Genomic DNA, 16988 nt, shown 5'->3' on the forward strand with positions numbered 1-16988 from the left:
GTTTCTCCAGGAATTCTTCCGGAAAGTCCTACAGTAGGGTGGCCCACACTTATATGAAAAACAAAAATTTCGAAAAATACCAAGTCTTACCTCCTAAATCAGTTGTTTTGAACTCCCAGAAGCTACGTTCAAAATTTGAGCAAAATTAGTTGAGCCTAAGGGGGCGCTCAAAACGCTTGAAGTTTGTATGGGAAAACTTGGCCAAATGTATGCAGACATTTTAAGTTTTCGAATTTTGCCGCTAGGTGGCGCTGTAAGCGTTCAATAATCAAACCCTTTGGTATTATTGTAGGTGACTATATGTCAGAGAACTTTGTCGAAGACCGCGAAGTGATCCGACGGCTGTGAAAAAAGTTATACCCTAGGCAAAGTGAGGCAAAGTATTGAGATTTCATTATTGATATTATTCCTTTACATGTATTGGAAAAATAACAATAAAGTTTATCCCCACTTTTCCTAGGGTATAACTTTTTTCACAGACGTTGGATCACTTTGCGGTCTTCGACAAACTTGTTTGGCATATAGTCATCTTCAATAATACCAAAGGGTTTGATTATTGAACGCTCACAGCGCCACCTAGCGGCAAAATTCGAAAATTTAAAATGTCTGCATACATTTGGCCAAGTTTTCCCATACAAACTTCAAGCGTTTTGAACGCCCCCTTAGGCTCAACTAATTTTGCTCAAATTTTGAACGTAGCATTTGGGAGTCCAAAACAACTGATTGAAGAGGTAAGACTTGGAATTTTTCGAAATTTTTGTTTTTCATATAAGTGTGGGCCACCTTATCCTACAGTAATTCTTCCAGGAATTTCTCAAGGGATTCCTTCAGAAAAAAGTTTCAGGAATTTCTTCAGAAATTCCACCAGAAATTGTCCAGGGATTCTTCCAGGATTTCCTCCAGGGATTCCTCCAGAAATTCTTCCTGGAATTCCTCCAGAAGTTCTTGTGGGAATTCCTCTAGGAATTTTTCAGAAATTTCTCCAGGGATTCCTCCTAGAATTCTTCTAGAGATTCTTCCAGGAATTCTTCCAGGGATAGTTCTACGGAATTTTCCCAAGAATTCCTCTAGGGATTTCTCCAGAAGTTCCTCCCGACATTCCTCCTAAGGTTGCTCCACAAATTTCTTCAGGGAATCCTCCAGGAATTCCTCCAGGGGTTTTCCAAGAATTTTTCCTAAGGATTCCTCCAGAAATTCCTGAAAAGGTTTCTTCAGAAATTTCTCCAGGGATTCCTTCCATGGTTTGCTCCAGAAATTTGTGCTCATTCTGCGAATGGAGTGACGTGACAAAAGTCGGAGTCGTACATCGAGGCGACAAATCTCGACTCGAATGAAGTGACTCGCTGTGTAAATCAAATGGAGAGTCACTTCATTCGAGTCGCGATTCTGTTGGAAATAAAAACACAGGCGAGGCTTTGTTCTCAAAACCCAGGCACTGACTGATATCGCTACCAGCGCAGTGTCTCTCCTTTATTCAATCTAGGTATAACTTATTTACAATTCATTTCCATTTACCTACCAGTTGATGCCTAGCTCTCCACTGAGCTGTGTGATGCACCCCCAAGGATGTACCTTCAACAGATTCCTCACCTCGATGTACGACTCCGACTTTTGTCACGTCACTCCATTCGCAGAATGAGCACAATTCTTCCAGGAACTTCTCCTGCAGTTTCTCTTGAAGTTCCTCCAGGTATTCCTGCAAGAATTCCTACTTAATGAAATCGTCCACAGATTAATCCAGGAATTTCCCCAGGGATTCCTCTAGGAATACATCTAGGGATTGTTCCGGAAGTTCTTCCAGAGGTCCCTTCCAGATATTCCACCAGGAGTTCATCTACGAATTCATCCAGGGATTGCTCGAGGCATTCGTCCCGGAATTTCTCCATGGGTGACTCAAGGAAATCATACTGTTATTTCTTCAGAAATTCCTCCAGATATTACTCCACAAAATAGAGGTATCGATTTCTCCAGGTATACTTTCGGAAATGCCTCCAACAATTTCTCCCAGGATTCCACCAGAAATTTGCCTACCATTACAAACAAATGGTTGTAGCTCCGATTTTCCCTTATGAAATTCTCAAATTTTCTTCTGGTAACGATTTGCAATGATATTTCATAATCAAATTTAATACTTTTATTGATTCAGTAGTATATTGGAAATTATTAAATTGTAATGTTTTCAATGATAATATAAATGTTACCTTTAATCAAGGGAAAAAAATTGTTGCCATTCACTAGGTATTATTCATCTTCATGATTCCTCTTCTTCATTGTTATCGTTTTCCTCCATAGCCATTTCCGCTGTTTCCTGTGGCCCTTCCTGCCCAACTTCTTCATCCGCTTCGGTTTCCTCCTGTGTGGTTTCCATAACTTCCGCTGCCTTTCCTTCTTCATCCTCCGCTTCCTTCTCCTCGACCACAACCTCCTTCACCAAAACCGCCTTCGGAATAGTAAGTATTGCGCCACCCTTCTTCTTGGAGCGTTTCTTCGAAATCGCCTGCTGGTGCAAATCGTCCATCATGTCCACTTCATTGCAAATCGGCGTCGGAACAAACTCCTTCGGCTGCTCCTGGGCCTTTTCCGCTGCGGCCTTGGCTGCCGCAATCGCTTCCTGATCCTCTTGTGGCTGTTTGGCAGCCAGCTCCTTCTGCTGCTGTTCGTACAGCTCCTTCATCTTCTCCATTTCGTCACGAATCACGTTGACCTTCGTCATGTAGAAGTTGTACACAAACTGGGCCATTTCGGTCATGTCGGAAATGACGTGAGGTTTGTTTTTCTCGATTAGTTCGGTGTTCTTTCTGGAGCAGGGGACGGTTTCGTCCGCAAGAAGGTGCAACTGTAGGGGACGCTTGGTGAGCAACTTGAAGGCCGGTTGCAGTTCAACGCAGTTTTTGAACAACGACACCCGACCGAAGATGTACAATCCGAGTCGGGCACGGCTCATGGCGACGACCAGACGCCGAACGTCCCGGATGTGGCCGATCGTTCTGGTACGAACAAGGGACAGCAGGATGTAGTCGTTCTGTTGACCTTGGTACTTGTCCACGGTTGTAACCTTGTGGGGCTTTCCGATGAGAGAATTGTCGGCACAACGGGCGTCGATAACGTCCCGGATCAGATGCTTCTGCCCGTTGTAGGTGGTTAGGATCGATATCTTTTCCGCTGGGTAGCCGATCAGGCGCATGTACATGAAGACCGCGACGATGTATTCGGCCTCGGCGAGGTTCTGATAGAAGTAGGGGTTGGGTTCCGATTCGCCGACGCCGTTGAAATCCTCGACGTTGATCAGTTGATAGTCGTAGGCGAAACCCGGATTGCAGTTGATGTACTCTGGCCACTGAGTGACATGATCTAGATCACCGAGCTTGGAGTAGCGCCACTTGTATAACTCGCAGATGCTGGAACGGGCACGACCTTGACCGTCTAGGTCGATTGTGGGAACTCCCAAACGAACCAACCTGGTGAAGAGGGACTGTTCCATGTTAGAGTACTTCTGGAATGCCATGTTCTTGATAACCGGAGGAAGCTGATGGTGGTCTCCAATCATGATCCAACGCTTCAAACGGTTGTAGCCATCCATAGGGTTCTGCAGTAGCAGCGGAATGAAGGTTTCGATCTCCAAAATCTGGGCAGACTCTTCCATCAAGATGTTGTCATATTTGAATCCCATATTGACCAGTTCCTTACGTTTCAGAGCCGCATGCGTACAAGTCATGGCAATGACCTTGGCTTCCTTCACCAATAGATACTTCGAGCGATCTAAACCGCTGCGAAGCAGCTCGAAAGCTCGGAATTCCTCCAACTCTGTGAAGATGTGCGATATGTAACGGTAGCAGCTACGGGCAATCTCCATGTTCTCTTCGAAGGTGCTTCCATGGAACAGTGGTTGCGGAGCATCTAGGAAGAACTTGGTGAATGGGAACTCTTCTTCGAAAGCGGCAGCGTTTTTGTACTCCTTGCTTCCCTCAAACTCGCTGAGGAACTTCTCCCAGCGGGCAATGATCTGGTACAAGTAGAAGTGACCAGCAGTTTCGCAGGTGTAAGCCACGTCTCCAACAACTCCAAGCGAATCCTGAAGCCGTTGAACCTGACCAAGCAGGTCAATACGCTTCGACAACACGTAGTTTACCCTACCATAGCGGCTGTAATCCTTCTCGGTTTCCAGCGATTCCTCACCGTGACCCAAACGCAACAGATGCCGTTCGTCAATGTCCAGGGCCATGATCTTTTCGAAGAGCTGATTCAATGCCTGATTGGAGTGTGTCACAATCAGGGTTCGCTGGTTCGGGTGGTTGTGATACAGATTGGAGATAATCTGGACAGCCACGTCGGTCTTACCGGTACCGGGAGGACCTACCACCAGTGTCAGACCCGGCTGCATACCGGCCTTGATGGCTTCCACCTGGGTTGGTGTGAAACGAATGGCGTTTCTAAAAAAAAATAACGATTAGAATGTGAATATGAAAACATAAGACGGTTGTTCCTTGAACGCATGGTTAAAAAATATGATTAAGGCGCACAAAATAGTCAAAATCAGACAATGTCTAGAACTAAACTTACTTCTTCGGTTCATTGTACTTGTATGGTCCGCGCTTTGGAATCGTGTACGGTTCCACCAGGATCCTCTTCGGTAGCTCAACCTTCTTTTCGTCCTCCTCCTCGTCGCTGCTATCGACTTGTTCCGGAACATCCTCGAACGTCAAGCGGAAAGGACGCACCAGCTTACTGGATTCCGTTTCTTTTACTACCGCTTCATGGCCCGGAAAGCTGGCCCTCACGTGATCAATGTCCATAAAGGTATCATTGAAATCCAGAACTCGAGCCTGATCTGACATGCGACTGTAGTGTGCTGCACCTGGATCACCATATCCCAGGAGGATATCATGCAACCAAGGCGGAACTACGCACTCCGTATTCATCAAGTGCCGGATAGTCTCCAGGACGGCCTTGAAGTTGTTCTCCTTCGGTTTACGACGCATAATTATGTTGAAACCCTCGTAGACGTCATCTCCGCCAGTCTGGAGCATATCCATGTCCACCCGATACTGGTTGGAATCCAACCAGACGCGGAAATTACGTTGCTCACCGGACAATTGCGGTCTCTGTTCGATTCCGTCTTCGATGACTCGTCCGTTTGCGTCCAACATTCCTTCAATTTCACATCCCCGGACATGAACCAGTCCGACTTGCGGCACAAAGTGCTCCTTATAATCAAACTTGGTTCCAATCGGGGTCGTCGGTCTCACCGTAACCAGGAAGCAAACATCGTGCTTCCTCAAGTTCTCCCACTCCTCCTGGATCTCCTTGCGAACGTTCAAGGTAACGCTGACATCCGCCCGAACTCGCGAAGGCTTCTTCTCGCCGATGTGCGGTTTGGAAACCTCCACAACTGCAAACGACTGAATCGGAAGGGCCATCCGGGCCCATCCTCCGAACACGACTTCACCTTCCTCCGATTGCCATGGAAGCATACGGCTGACGGCATCCTCGATGTCCTGGCGAATTTCGTCTGAAATAAGGAAAGGATCTTAGTTTGTTGACTAACCAAATTCTAATGCTACTCACAGGTCGATTCCAAACGGAACAAGTTAAAGTTCCGTAGCAAATAATCGTGAAGTGTCAAAAACTGCAGATTCAGCTTCGGAAGTGCCAAACACCCTTCCCCGGAGTAATACTCCGTGGGGACGATGTTCTCATTCCAAATGATCTCCTCCGTCGGGTACAGCGGCATCTCGTTCAGCGAATCCAGCTGCGAAACCCTCCGCTCATGGCGCGAAATCAAAAGTTCCCTCAGGAACGGTTCGTCCAGCCGGTGCCAATCGAAGGGTGCCACCAGTTCCTCCGGTACCAAGTTCAGGTAGCAAGCAATCTCCTTTAGACTCTTACCGTCCAGTGCACCGAAGTGCTTTTCCAGCGACTCACGGGTATCCACGTTGGCCACGTTGGATAGGGCGAACAACCGCAGGTCCGGAAACTTGGCGAAGGCGGCCTTCTGCAGGGCTTTGATCTTGGAGTAGTGGATCTGGGTCATGTCGTGGTCGGTCAACGGGTCGCCGGTTTCGTCGTTGATCTCGAAACGGGCGTAGAACTTTAGCATGTCCAGAAGCTGCAATGGAAGAGGAAACGGTATAGAAGTATTAGAATTTTTGCAAGCAACAGAGGAAAGGTTTAACATGCTCCTTTATTTATTTGTTAACGCCCAAGATGTCTCACAATTCAAGCCTTGGAATAAATTTGTTATCAATGTTCAAGTTACAATAAAATAAACATGTTTCCACGAATAAATCGGAAGTCTATGGTACAGTTAAAAAAAATCTTCAGTATAGGTCTTAAACATCTGATAATTTTCTCAAGTTCTATACTAATAAAAGACAACTGTACGGCTTACTACAGCAATTCCCATATATTTATAAACCGTCTCTTATTTTTCTCCAACTCTCTCACTTTTGTCCAATTCAAACATTTTCTTTCAGTAAGACCATGCTGCGAGTGCCTGAGTTCGATTCCCGGTCGGTTCATGATCTTTTCATATGGGAGAATTTATAAATGACGTTGCTTTATTCTATCATGGATATCCTCTTGCATCCTCCCTCTCACATAAATTGAGAAATCCTCACAGGAATCCCGGGAAAATTATTTGGAGAACTATGGAGACTTGCATAGTCTTAGGAAAAGTCTCGAGGGAGATCCTAGGAGGAATATCGAGAGAAATCACGGAACGAATCCCTCACAAAGATCCAGGAAAAATCCTTGAAGATATCCCGGAAGACATCCTGACCCTGGGAAAAATATCGGGAGGAATCTTGGAAGGAGACCTGGATGGAATCACTTGAACATCTGAAAGAATCCCGGTGCCAATCCAAGAAAAAATCCTAGCTAGGGTAATCTCAGTTAGATTCTCAAGAGAAGTTCCTGAGATATCCTTGATATCCTTGATATTCATGGATTCCTGGAGGTTTCGCAGGCGAAATCTTGGAAGCGACCTGAGAGGAATTCATAGAGGAATTCCTGGAGAAATTCTCAAATGAATCCCTGAGGGGTTCCCTGACAGAATCCCTAAAAGAAATCAATGAAGGAATCGTGAAATCAACCTGGGAAGGAATCTCTGGAATAATTCAGAAGGAATCCCCCAAATAAATATGGAAGAATGCCGCGTGGAATCCCTGGAGTAATTCCCAAAAGGAACCTTTGGAGAAGTGAAAAAATGAAGGAAATAATGAAGAAATCCAGGAGGAAATCCCTGAAAGAATCACAGGGTGAGTTCTTGAAAGTATTTCTGAAAGAGTTCCGGGGGGTGGGTTTGTATTCTGAGAATTATGAAGGAATGCCAGTTAAATGTCTTCAAGAAGTCCCTTTGAACATCCTGAAGGGGAGAAATCCCTGAAAAAAACCTGGGAGGAGCCATTACAAAGATCCTGAAAAAATCAATGGAGCAAACTCAAGAGGAATTGATGTAGGAACCCCAGGAAAAATTCCTGAAGGATTCCCGAAAGAAATTGCTGAAGGAATTTCAGAAAAAAAATTCCAAGATGATCCCAGGAGAAATCTCAGAAGGAGTCACGAGAGAAACCCTTAAAGAATTTTCAGAAAAAAATGCTATAATGCTGGAGAAATCTCTATAATAAACCACGGGAAAAATAATGAAGAAATCCCGGAACAAACCAAGAAAAGAATCCTAGGAGGTTTTCCTGAAATAATCCCGAAAGAAACATCGGAAGAAATCCTTCTTCTTGTGGATGTACGTTTCCACTGGAGCTTGACCTGCATCTCGTCAACTTAGTGTTATTTGAGCACTTTCACAGTTATTAATTGAAATGCTTCCATTGCTTGCTATTGCATGAATTTGGATAGTGTAAGGCAAGTACAATGATACAGGAATCCCTGAAGGATGGATTCTCTGATGGAATCCCTGAAAAAATCCCGTAAGAATTGCCTGCAGGAATTCTGGGAAGAATTCCTTCCTTGAAAGAATCTTGAAGGAAAAAGAATTCCAGCAGAAATTCCTAAAGAAAACCCAGGAAGTTTTAATGAAGGAATCTCTGAAAGAATTTCGAATGACATTCTGGAAAATATCTTTGAGGAATCCCTAGAAAATATCAGGAACGGTTCCAAAAGAAAACCCAAAATGAATGAAAAAATGCCGGAAGGTGTCCGGGGAGAAATCTCTGAAGGAATGTTGGAAGGAATCTATGCAGAAATCTCTAAAGGAATCCCGGGAACAATCCCTGAAAGTATTCCTGAATGAATATTGGGAGCAATTCCTTAAAACCCCGGAAGAATCCTGGTGAAAACTCTGATCGAATCTCGATGATAATTCTTCAATGAACCCGAAAGGGATTCATGGAGAAATCCCTTCAGAAATCGCGGGAGAAATCAATGATGAAATGCCGGAAAATATCCCTGAAGAAATTCCTAACGGCATCACAAGGAGGATCAATGGAGCTATCCCGGAAGGAATACAGGGGGGGGGGGCATCGTTGAATGAATCCCAGGAAAAATACCAGAAGAAATTCGAGAAAGAATTGTGAGAGAAAGCAATGAAAAAATACCGGGAGGAATCCCTGACGAAATCCTTGACAGAAAACCAAGACACATTCTGTGAGAAATCAGTCAAGGAGTCCCTGGTGGAATTCCCGGGAAAATCTAAGAAAGAATCCCGGGAGAAATTTTGAAGCAATCCCAGGAGTAATCCGTTAACAAATTCTGGAAAAAACTTTAAAGGAATCTCGGCAGAAGTTCCTGGAAGGATCTTTAGAAGAATATTGAAACGGATCCCAGGAAGACTCTGAGCAGAATACTGGGGTGAAATCCAGGACAAATCATGGGACGAATCCCTACAGGATTCTCAAGAGAAACTACATGATGAAAGGAAACTATGGGCTTTGTGTTTCTCCGAAACATTCAGCTGTCAAGTCTTAAACTTGAGGTTGAATAAGGGCTACATTATGTCATTGATTAGTTTAATTTTCACCTATATGGTTTCGCATTTTGGGATTTACACAGTGTATTCTGTGTTTCCTCGCATTTGGTGTTTTTCAATCAATACCGATCTGGTTTTAAATAGTTTAATCTTGCCTAGTTTTGTTAGTGGCTACGGTTAGCATAGCTCAGATGAATCTTCAGCATAAAAGAACCGCAACGATCAATCTTTGCAGACTTACGCATGCAAAATGGTACAGTCCTGTACAGCCAAAGTGATTTTAGTCCAAAAACCTCATTTTCGTAAGAGGAATTTATATTTAGGAAGCCATGTGAACCCGGTGTTCAAACTCGCGTATCATGCCTCGAACACATGTGCTTGCCAACAACGCCATTATTTATTCCTTGTTGGGTATCTAAGTCACTGCGACCAGTTGATAGATCTATTGTGACAACAACGCCATAGTTGCCACACTCATCTCTGAACTAACCACCACAGATGTAGTCCGTGTAGATGCCGGCTTTTTTTTTTTTTTTTTTTTTTTCCTTCTAAACCATAGGGGGATAATCTGCACAACAGACACCCTAACAGAAGGTTAGGGTAGTGTAGGTCTGACAGGCCGTCTTCTACAACAAAAGTAAAATCCAGGACTACTCTCTCCTCGTACCCACTAAACCATTCCTATGGTCGCCAAACCCTACGTCTCTCCGGAACCACCAAGAAGGTATTGCTTCAGAGAGGGGCTAGTGCACATCGCACCCACAAGGTTAGCTGCGTAGCCTGCAGCAACGAACATCGATGGCTCGCTTTGGAGAGTCCATCACGGTAGCATGCTGGCGCTTAGCCAGTTTCCCGAGTGGTCCTCGCCACTCCCTTTGTCCTCGGAAGGCGGGCAGGGTCAACCCCGCCCGCGCCCTACTGCTGAGCGGACATCAAGAACTGATGCCCACGTGCAACCCGATCTGACCTGCCCGCAAAGGAAGGGTATCACTACCCTTCAGGCCCTATCAGATGCACCCGTAGGTTGCAGACAGCAGGATCTCACCTACCCCGACCCTTGCCGGGGACCCCTTTCCAACCGCGGGCTCGGATCCAACCCAGTAGACCGACGCCACGACAGCACCGCTACCGGGACTTCCTCTCCGCGGCCACTTAATCGTTGTAAGGGTCGATCTCGACCGCAGGGCACCGGTATGACCTACGAAGCCGACTCCGAACCCCTGGACCACCTCTTGTACTGCATCTGGACTAGCCATTCTCCGAGTCCACGCGCCACCTCCTCTGTAGCTCCCAGACGATGTGGGTAATAGCCGTTGAAACGGCGTTCCAGCCAAACTCATCCCTACACATCCTCTGGACCAAGTTGTCCGGAGTTGTGTCCTCCCCGCATGTGGCAAGCATGCGGTCACGCATTGTGCGAAAATGCGGGCACACGAACAAAACGTGTTCCGCCGTTTCCTCTAAACCATTGCACACTGGGCATTCGGGAGAATCCGCATGCCCGAAACGGTGTAGATACTGTCGGAAGCAACCATGTCCTGTAAGGACCTGTGTCAGGTGGAATGTGACTTCCCCATGGCGCCTATTATTCCAACTATCTACCCTCGGTATCAACCTATAGGTCCACCTTCCTTTGGTGGAACTGTCCCATGCGCGCTGCCATTGGACCATAGAGGCCATCCTGACAGTCCTGCGTATGCCTCTTGTGCCGCGCATTTCGAAGCACTCCATGTCCTCACTGATAAGAATGCTGATAGGCACCATACCAGTAATGACGCAGAGAGCGTCGTGTGACACGGTACGGTACGCGCTCGCAACCCTCAGGCACATAAGCCTGTAAGTACTTTCCAGCTTCCGTCGGTAGCATTTAGTACTTAGCGCGGTGCCCCACGCCGGGCCGCCATACCTAAGTATGGACGTAGCAACACTAGCCAGAAGCTTGCGCTTACTGGCGTACACCGCAGAGCTATTGGACATCATCCGGGACAGTGCCGCAATAGCTGTGGAGGCTCTTTTACAGGCATAATCGACGTGGCTACCGAAGGTAAGCTTATCGTCGATCATCACGCCCAAGTGTTTGACGGAGCGCTTTGACAGGATAGTACAGTCCCCTACACTGATCTCCGTCTGCTGCTCCGACTTCAGGTTGTTAACAACCGTCACCTCTGTCTTGTGGTGAGCCAGCTCCAGTTTCCTGGACCGCATCCACGCCTCCACAACCTTGATCGAGTGGTTGGTAGTCAACTTTACCTCCTCGATCGTTTCACCGTAGACTTCGAGCGTAATGTCGTCGGCAAATCCGACAATCACCACTCCCACTGGATACTCTAACCTCAACACCTCGTCGTACATGACATTCCATAACACCGGACCCAGGATGGAACCTTGCGGGACTCCTGAGGTTATGTGAAAGCACTTCCGACCCACCTCCGTGTCGTAGACTAGTACACGATTCTGAAAGTAACTTCCGAGAATCTTGTACAGGTACTCCGGTATCCCCAGACGCAAGAGCGCATCGGCAATAGCAGACCAGCTGGCGCTATTAAACGCATTCCTTACATCCAGAGTCACTACCGCGCAAAAGCGAATTCCCCTCCTCTTAGGCTCGAGTGCTTTCTCGGCGGTTTTTGTAACCGACAAGATAGCGTCTACGGTGGACCTCCCCTTCCGGAAGCCGTACTGGTTACTCGAAAGACCATTTTCGCCCTCGGTGAACCGCAACATTCTATTGAGGATGATCTTTTCGAGCACCTTCCCCGCCGTGTCAATCAAGCATATTGGTCTATATGCCGACGGGTCTCCGGGTGGTTTCCCCGCCTTTGGCAATAGTACCAGGCTCTGCCTCTTCCAAGCTTCTGGGAAAACTCCCTCGTCCAGGCATTTCTGCATAGCAGACCTGAACATCTCGGGAGCTTCTGCAATAGCTACTTTTAAGGCCAGGTTCGGAACTCCGTCCGGACCTGGGGCCTTACCTACGCTAAGGGACTTAGCTATCCCCGCAAGTTCCACATCGGTGACCCTCTCCTCATCGCCAGCCCCAGTCCCCGGCTGTCCTACGAAAGGAGGCCAAGGACTAGGATCATGACGCGGAAAAAGTCCTCCAATGATCCCCTCCAACATCTCTGGAGATTGCTCTGTAGGAGCCATCACACCTCTCGTCTTGGCCATAACGATCCTGTAGGCGTCACCCCACGGGTTCGTATTGGCACTCTGACAGAGACCCTCAAAGCAGGCCTTTTTGCTTGCTCTTATCTCGGTCTTAAGCGCGGCTTTTGCAGCGGCGAACACCACCCGCCGTTCGTTTCGCTCTTCCTCTGATCGTGCTCGCTGCATCCGCCGCCTAGCCCGTAGGCAGGCGCGGCGCAGGTCCGCAATCGCGTCGGTCCACCAGTAAGCCGGTGGCCTCCCATTTCTAGGGTGGACTCGCCTAGGCATGGTCGCATCACACGCACGTGAGAGCACCGCTACCAGCTCGTCGCCGTCTAAACCGATTAAGTTTCGCTCACGGCGGAGCGCCTCCCTAAATACCCCTTCGTCGAAGTATGATGTCTTCCACCTGCGAGGGCTTGGCCTTGGCCTAGCCGCCTCTTCTTCTATCCGCTGTCTGCTGTTATTGTAGTCGATACTGTAGCGAACCGCCAGGTGGTCGCTGTGAGTGTAGCCATCATCTACTCTCCAGTTCGAACTACTTGTTAGGCCAGGACTACAAAAGGTCACGTCAATAATTGACTCCGCTCCGTTTCGACTAAAGGTACTCTTGGTACCGACATTAGCCAAGTCGACATCTAAGATGGCCAGTGTTTCTAGCAGGATCTGACCCCGCTGGTTCGTGAAACGGCTTCCCCATTCCACGGCCCAGGCATTGAAGTCACCCGCTATTACCACCGGCCTTCGCCCTGTTAGCACGGTCGTTATGCGGTACAGCATTTGCGTGAACTGCTCGATCGGCCACCGCGGAGGCGCATAACAGCTACAGAAGAAGACCCCGTTTACTTTGGCGACCACGAAGCCCTCATAGGTAGTAGACACCAACTCCTGAACGGGGTATTTACCCGTCGTCCATATCGCCGCCATTTTTCTGGTCCCATCCGCGACCCAGTTGCCGTTGCCGGCGGGTACTCGGTATGGGTCCGATATGATGGCGATATCCGTCTCCCACTCAGAAACTGCCTGACAAAGCAGTTGCTGAGCCGCATCACAGTGGTTCAGGTTCAGCTGCGTCACCTGCACTGTGATTTGTTGTTCACTTCGGCTTTCTTGAAGGCCGGGCACCTTGGACCACCCATCGGATGTCTGTTGTTCGAGGATTTCCCGGTACAGATCATGCAGATGGGCGGACTCGTGCAGCTTTGGGCCTTATGACCTTCAGCGCCGCATCGCCTGCACAGTTTGCGCCTGTCGGGGCCTTTGCAGTCCCACGACTTGTGTCCTGGTTCCAGACACCTGAAGCAAACCTCTGGTGGCTCGTGGAATGTCAGGTGACATACACACCAACCCACCTTTATGCTCCCTACTTTAACGGACTTTTTGACGTCCGCCACAGGTAGCTGAACCAAAGCTATCTGTGTCCCTGCTGGCCCTTTCCGTAGCTTAACGGCTGCGGCGGCCACCTGCACATCGCACTGTTGCCGCAGTGCCGTGACGAGCTCTTCCACTTCGGTGATCTCATCGATGTCCTTGACCTTCAGAGTCGCCTCATGTGTCAGAGCCCTCACCTGCACACCCTCACCAAGGACCTCTTCTGCCAGCCTCTTATAGGCGGCGCCCTTGTGCTCCTTCTGGCGCTTCAGCTCCAGGATCATCTCGCCCGTACGAGTACGTCTAATACTGCGTACGTCGGCTCCAAGACCCTCAAGCTTGGCGTCGCTTCGCATCATCTTCAAGACGTCCGAGTACTTGGACTGTTCCGTCTTGATGACGATAGCGTCGCCTTTCTCGCGCTTGGCACCTGCCCTCCTACGCCTTGGCTTGGCGTCCTGCGCTACTACCTGCGGATTCGCCTTCTTCTTCCTCTTCCGCTCTACCTTCGTCCAAGGGGGGTCCTCCCCTTGGATCGCCCTACTCTGTGGCTGTTGAGGGCCCACTAGCGGTCGCAACCCCTTGTTCCCATCGTTCCGGGACGGGCCAGCCTTTTCAGGCCCACCCTTCCCAGCTTTCCGGGAACCCTGGCTGGGGTCCGACCTTCCGGCATTATTACCGACTTTCGGGGTAATGATTCGCCTGGCCTTGCGGGCACCGCCAGACAGCTCCTCGCCTGACGGTTGCCTCGCCCGCTTCTGCGATTGCTTGCCCCGTTTGTCGCGAGCAGTCGCTTCCGCCTTATTCGGACTTCCTGCGAAGGAGAAGGCCTCCGTTTGGGTAAACTTCGGCACTTTCTCATTTGCAGGCTCCGCTGCTGCAGCAGTCAGCAACGCGAGTGCCGCGTGCTCCTGCTTGGCATCGTCGATCGACGCCCTAAGTCGAGGCAAAGCTGTTTTCAGGTCCTTGCTTATGTTCGACTTAGTGGACGCAAAGTCGATGATTTTGCCAAGCTGCTGCTCAGCCACCTCTATTGCGGACCGTCCTTTGGATCCTCGGTTGACGGCCCTCAACAACCACGCTCCGTCCATAACCTCCACCGGCTGGCTTGCCGGGAAGTGGACTGGAGCACCCACGCTTGAGCTGCGTACGCAACTCCCAGCGCCTATCTCCTCACTTCTCCTTGTCGGAGATCTCATCAACCCGCTTCTTGCGAAGGGGTTGATCCCACCACTATTTCCACCTAGATTCTGATTTTTATTTGACTTCATGATTAAATCCCACGAGTAGCACGGGAAAGAATGTCCACCACGCCAGAGCCCTGCATTAACGCGGTAAGGGACAGCTTACTGTGGGGGGTGCCCAGGTACCCCACAGGCTCCGTTAAAGATCGAGCATCTTTTTCACCCCCTCGATCACTCATTCCTCAGCACGGGTCGCTTGACACCTTGAATTGGGGTTAGTAGACCTATTCTTAGCCGGCGACTACGCGGCTGACTCGCAAGCGGGGGGGTGCGTCAGGCCCCAGGACTTTCGTCCCTGCTGCCTCGAAATGCCGGCTTAGAATAGCCCTACGGACCACCTGTTTCCGGGGGTAAAAGTCCACCAAACAGATAACCCCAATCCAACACACTTAAAGGTGTCAGGCGACCCGTGCTGAGGGATGAATGGTTGAGAGGGTTTAAAACATGATCGATCTTTAACGGAGCCCGTAGCGTGAGTAGATCACCTTTTTGGGTTGCGTTGCGGCGAAAGATCTATCAAACCGAACTCTAGTCCTAACTGCTTCCAACTGCTTAGTAATTAAAGGAAAAACTTTGGTCCTTATTACATTTCATACCTTGGTAAAAGTGATAGGTCTCGGTTTGGCTCTGGCCGAGATAGGTCTTGAAACAAAGAAAAATTGGTTAGTATTCCTAATCTTTTATTCGGTGTTCACTGGTTTGAAACTATAAGAACTAGGGTTCCGATGCATGGTCAATATCGGTATTCTTGACTTTTTCGTTAAGGAATCCGATTTTGACTGAAAAAGGAGCGTGGTCAAAGCGGAATCTATCAATCAGAATCCTTCCTTGTGATTAAGTTTAAAATTACTACTGTAACAAAACCGAATATTTTACAACTTTTCAATCGTGATAAAGTAATATGACATGCACTATTAAAAGGACACGGGATATACCACAATAGATCAAATATTGGTCGCAGTGGCTATGCCGCGAACAGAAAAAAGCACATTCATTCAAATCGTGAAAAGCTTTCTTTCTCTACGACTGGTTGTTTGATTAGGTGACTACAAACGTACGCCTGGGTCCCGAAACTTCGTTTCGCATTCGTTGGAACCGACATATGACATTTGGTCATGCTACTGAGAGTTCACGTCCGAAACCAACGTCATTCTCCGGTATGGGTTTCGACGGCTTTAGGTTCACTTCACCCAACTTCTCCAACACCATTCTATCGCTGGACATCCAATTACTGATATGGAATCCCAGTCGCCTGTTTACGTTGATTACTTCTTTGGTCACCTCGTACGCTTTTGCCGCCTATCAAGACGTAGTCGTCCACATTTCTTCACAGCTGCTGCTCCTGATGGAAACTCCGTTTCCTGCTGCACTGTTTTGATGTTTTGTGAATGCGCTGAAGAGCAAGCTGATCCGAATACTAAACTACTGACTAAAGGATGAAGCCAGACAAATCGGATTAGTCATTAATGTTTCGAAGACAAAGTACATGATGGCAAAAGGCTCTATGGAGGAATAAACGCGCCCGACACCCCGAATTTCTATCGACGGAGATGATATCGAGGCGGTTGCAGAATTCGTATGCTTGAGCTCACTGGTGACCACCGACAATGATACCAGCAGAGAAACTCAGAGAAGCATTGTGGCAGGAAATCGTGCTTACTTCGGACTCCGCAGAACTCTACGATCGAATAAAGTTCGCCGTCACACGAAGTTAACTATCTACAAAACGCTGATTAGACCGGTAGTCCTCTATGGGCACGAAGCATGGACTTTACGTTCAGAGAACCAACTTGGAGTTTTCGAATGGAGAGTTACGTACCATCAACAGTGGAGTGCAGATGAAAGAAGGGACTTGGAGAAGGCGAATGAACCACGAATTGCATCAGCTGCTGAGAGAACCAACCATCGTCCACACCGTGAAAATCGGGAGGCTACAGTGGGCGGGTCACGTCATCAGGATGTCGGATAACAACCCGACTAAAATGGTTCTCGAGAGTCATTCGACCGGTACAAGAAGACGTGGTGCGCAGCGAGCTAAGTGGCTCGATCAAGTGGAGGACGATTCGCGGAACTGGAGACACGCAGCCATGGACCGAGACGACTTCTACGTACAGCACAGGACACTCAGGCCTTAGTCTGACCGGTAAAGTAAGTCATTAATCGCGGCTATATGTAATTTTTGCAGCAACGTTTGCGTCACCTAGTGAGCAAATACTGAAGTTAATTGTTCACCATGTACGAAATATGTATCTAATTAACAACTTATCCGAAGATAGTAAGCTGAAATAGTTTGTAGTTCTCAAGAT

General features: G+C 48.2%; 1 protein-coding gene across 1 annotated transcript in view; it reads right to left on the reverse strand.

Moving 5' to 3' along the window:
* Positions 1-2111: 2111 nt before the first annotated feature.
* Positions 2112-16988, reverse strand: part of LOC109429325 (RNA helicase aquarius) — a 323063-nt gene continuing 308186 nt past the window's right edge. Inside the window, exons 3-5 of the mRNA XM_019705227.3 lie at positions 5566-6106; positions 4561-5509; positions 2112-4430 (exon numbers count right to left, since the gene is read on the reverse strand). Of these exons, the coding sequence (XP_019560772.3) occupies positions 2252-4430; positions 4561-5509; positions 5566-6106 (3669 nt within the window). The 3' untranslated portion in view covers positions 2112-2251. The remainder of the gene's footprint in view (positions 4431-4560; positions 5510-5565; positions 6107-16988) is intronic.

The sequence above is a fragment of the Aedes albopictus genome, chromosome 1 (assembly GCF_035046485.1).
Source record: "Aedes albopictus strain Foshan chromosome 1, AalbF5, whole genome shotgun sequence".
Classification (NCBI taxonomy): Eukaryota; Metazoa; Arthropoda; class Insecta; order Diptera; family Culicidae; genus Aedes; species Aedes albopictus.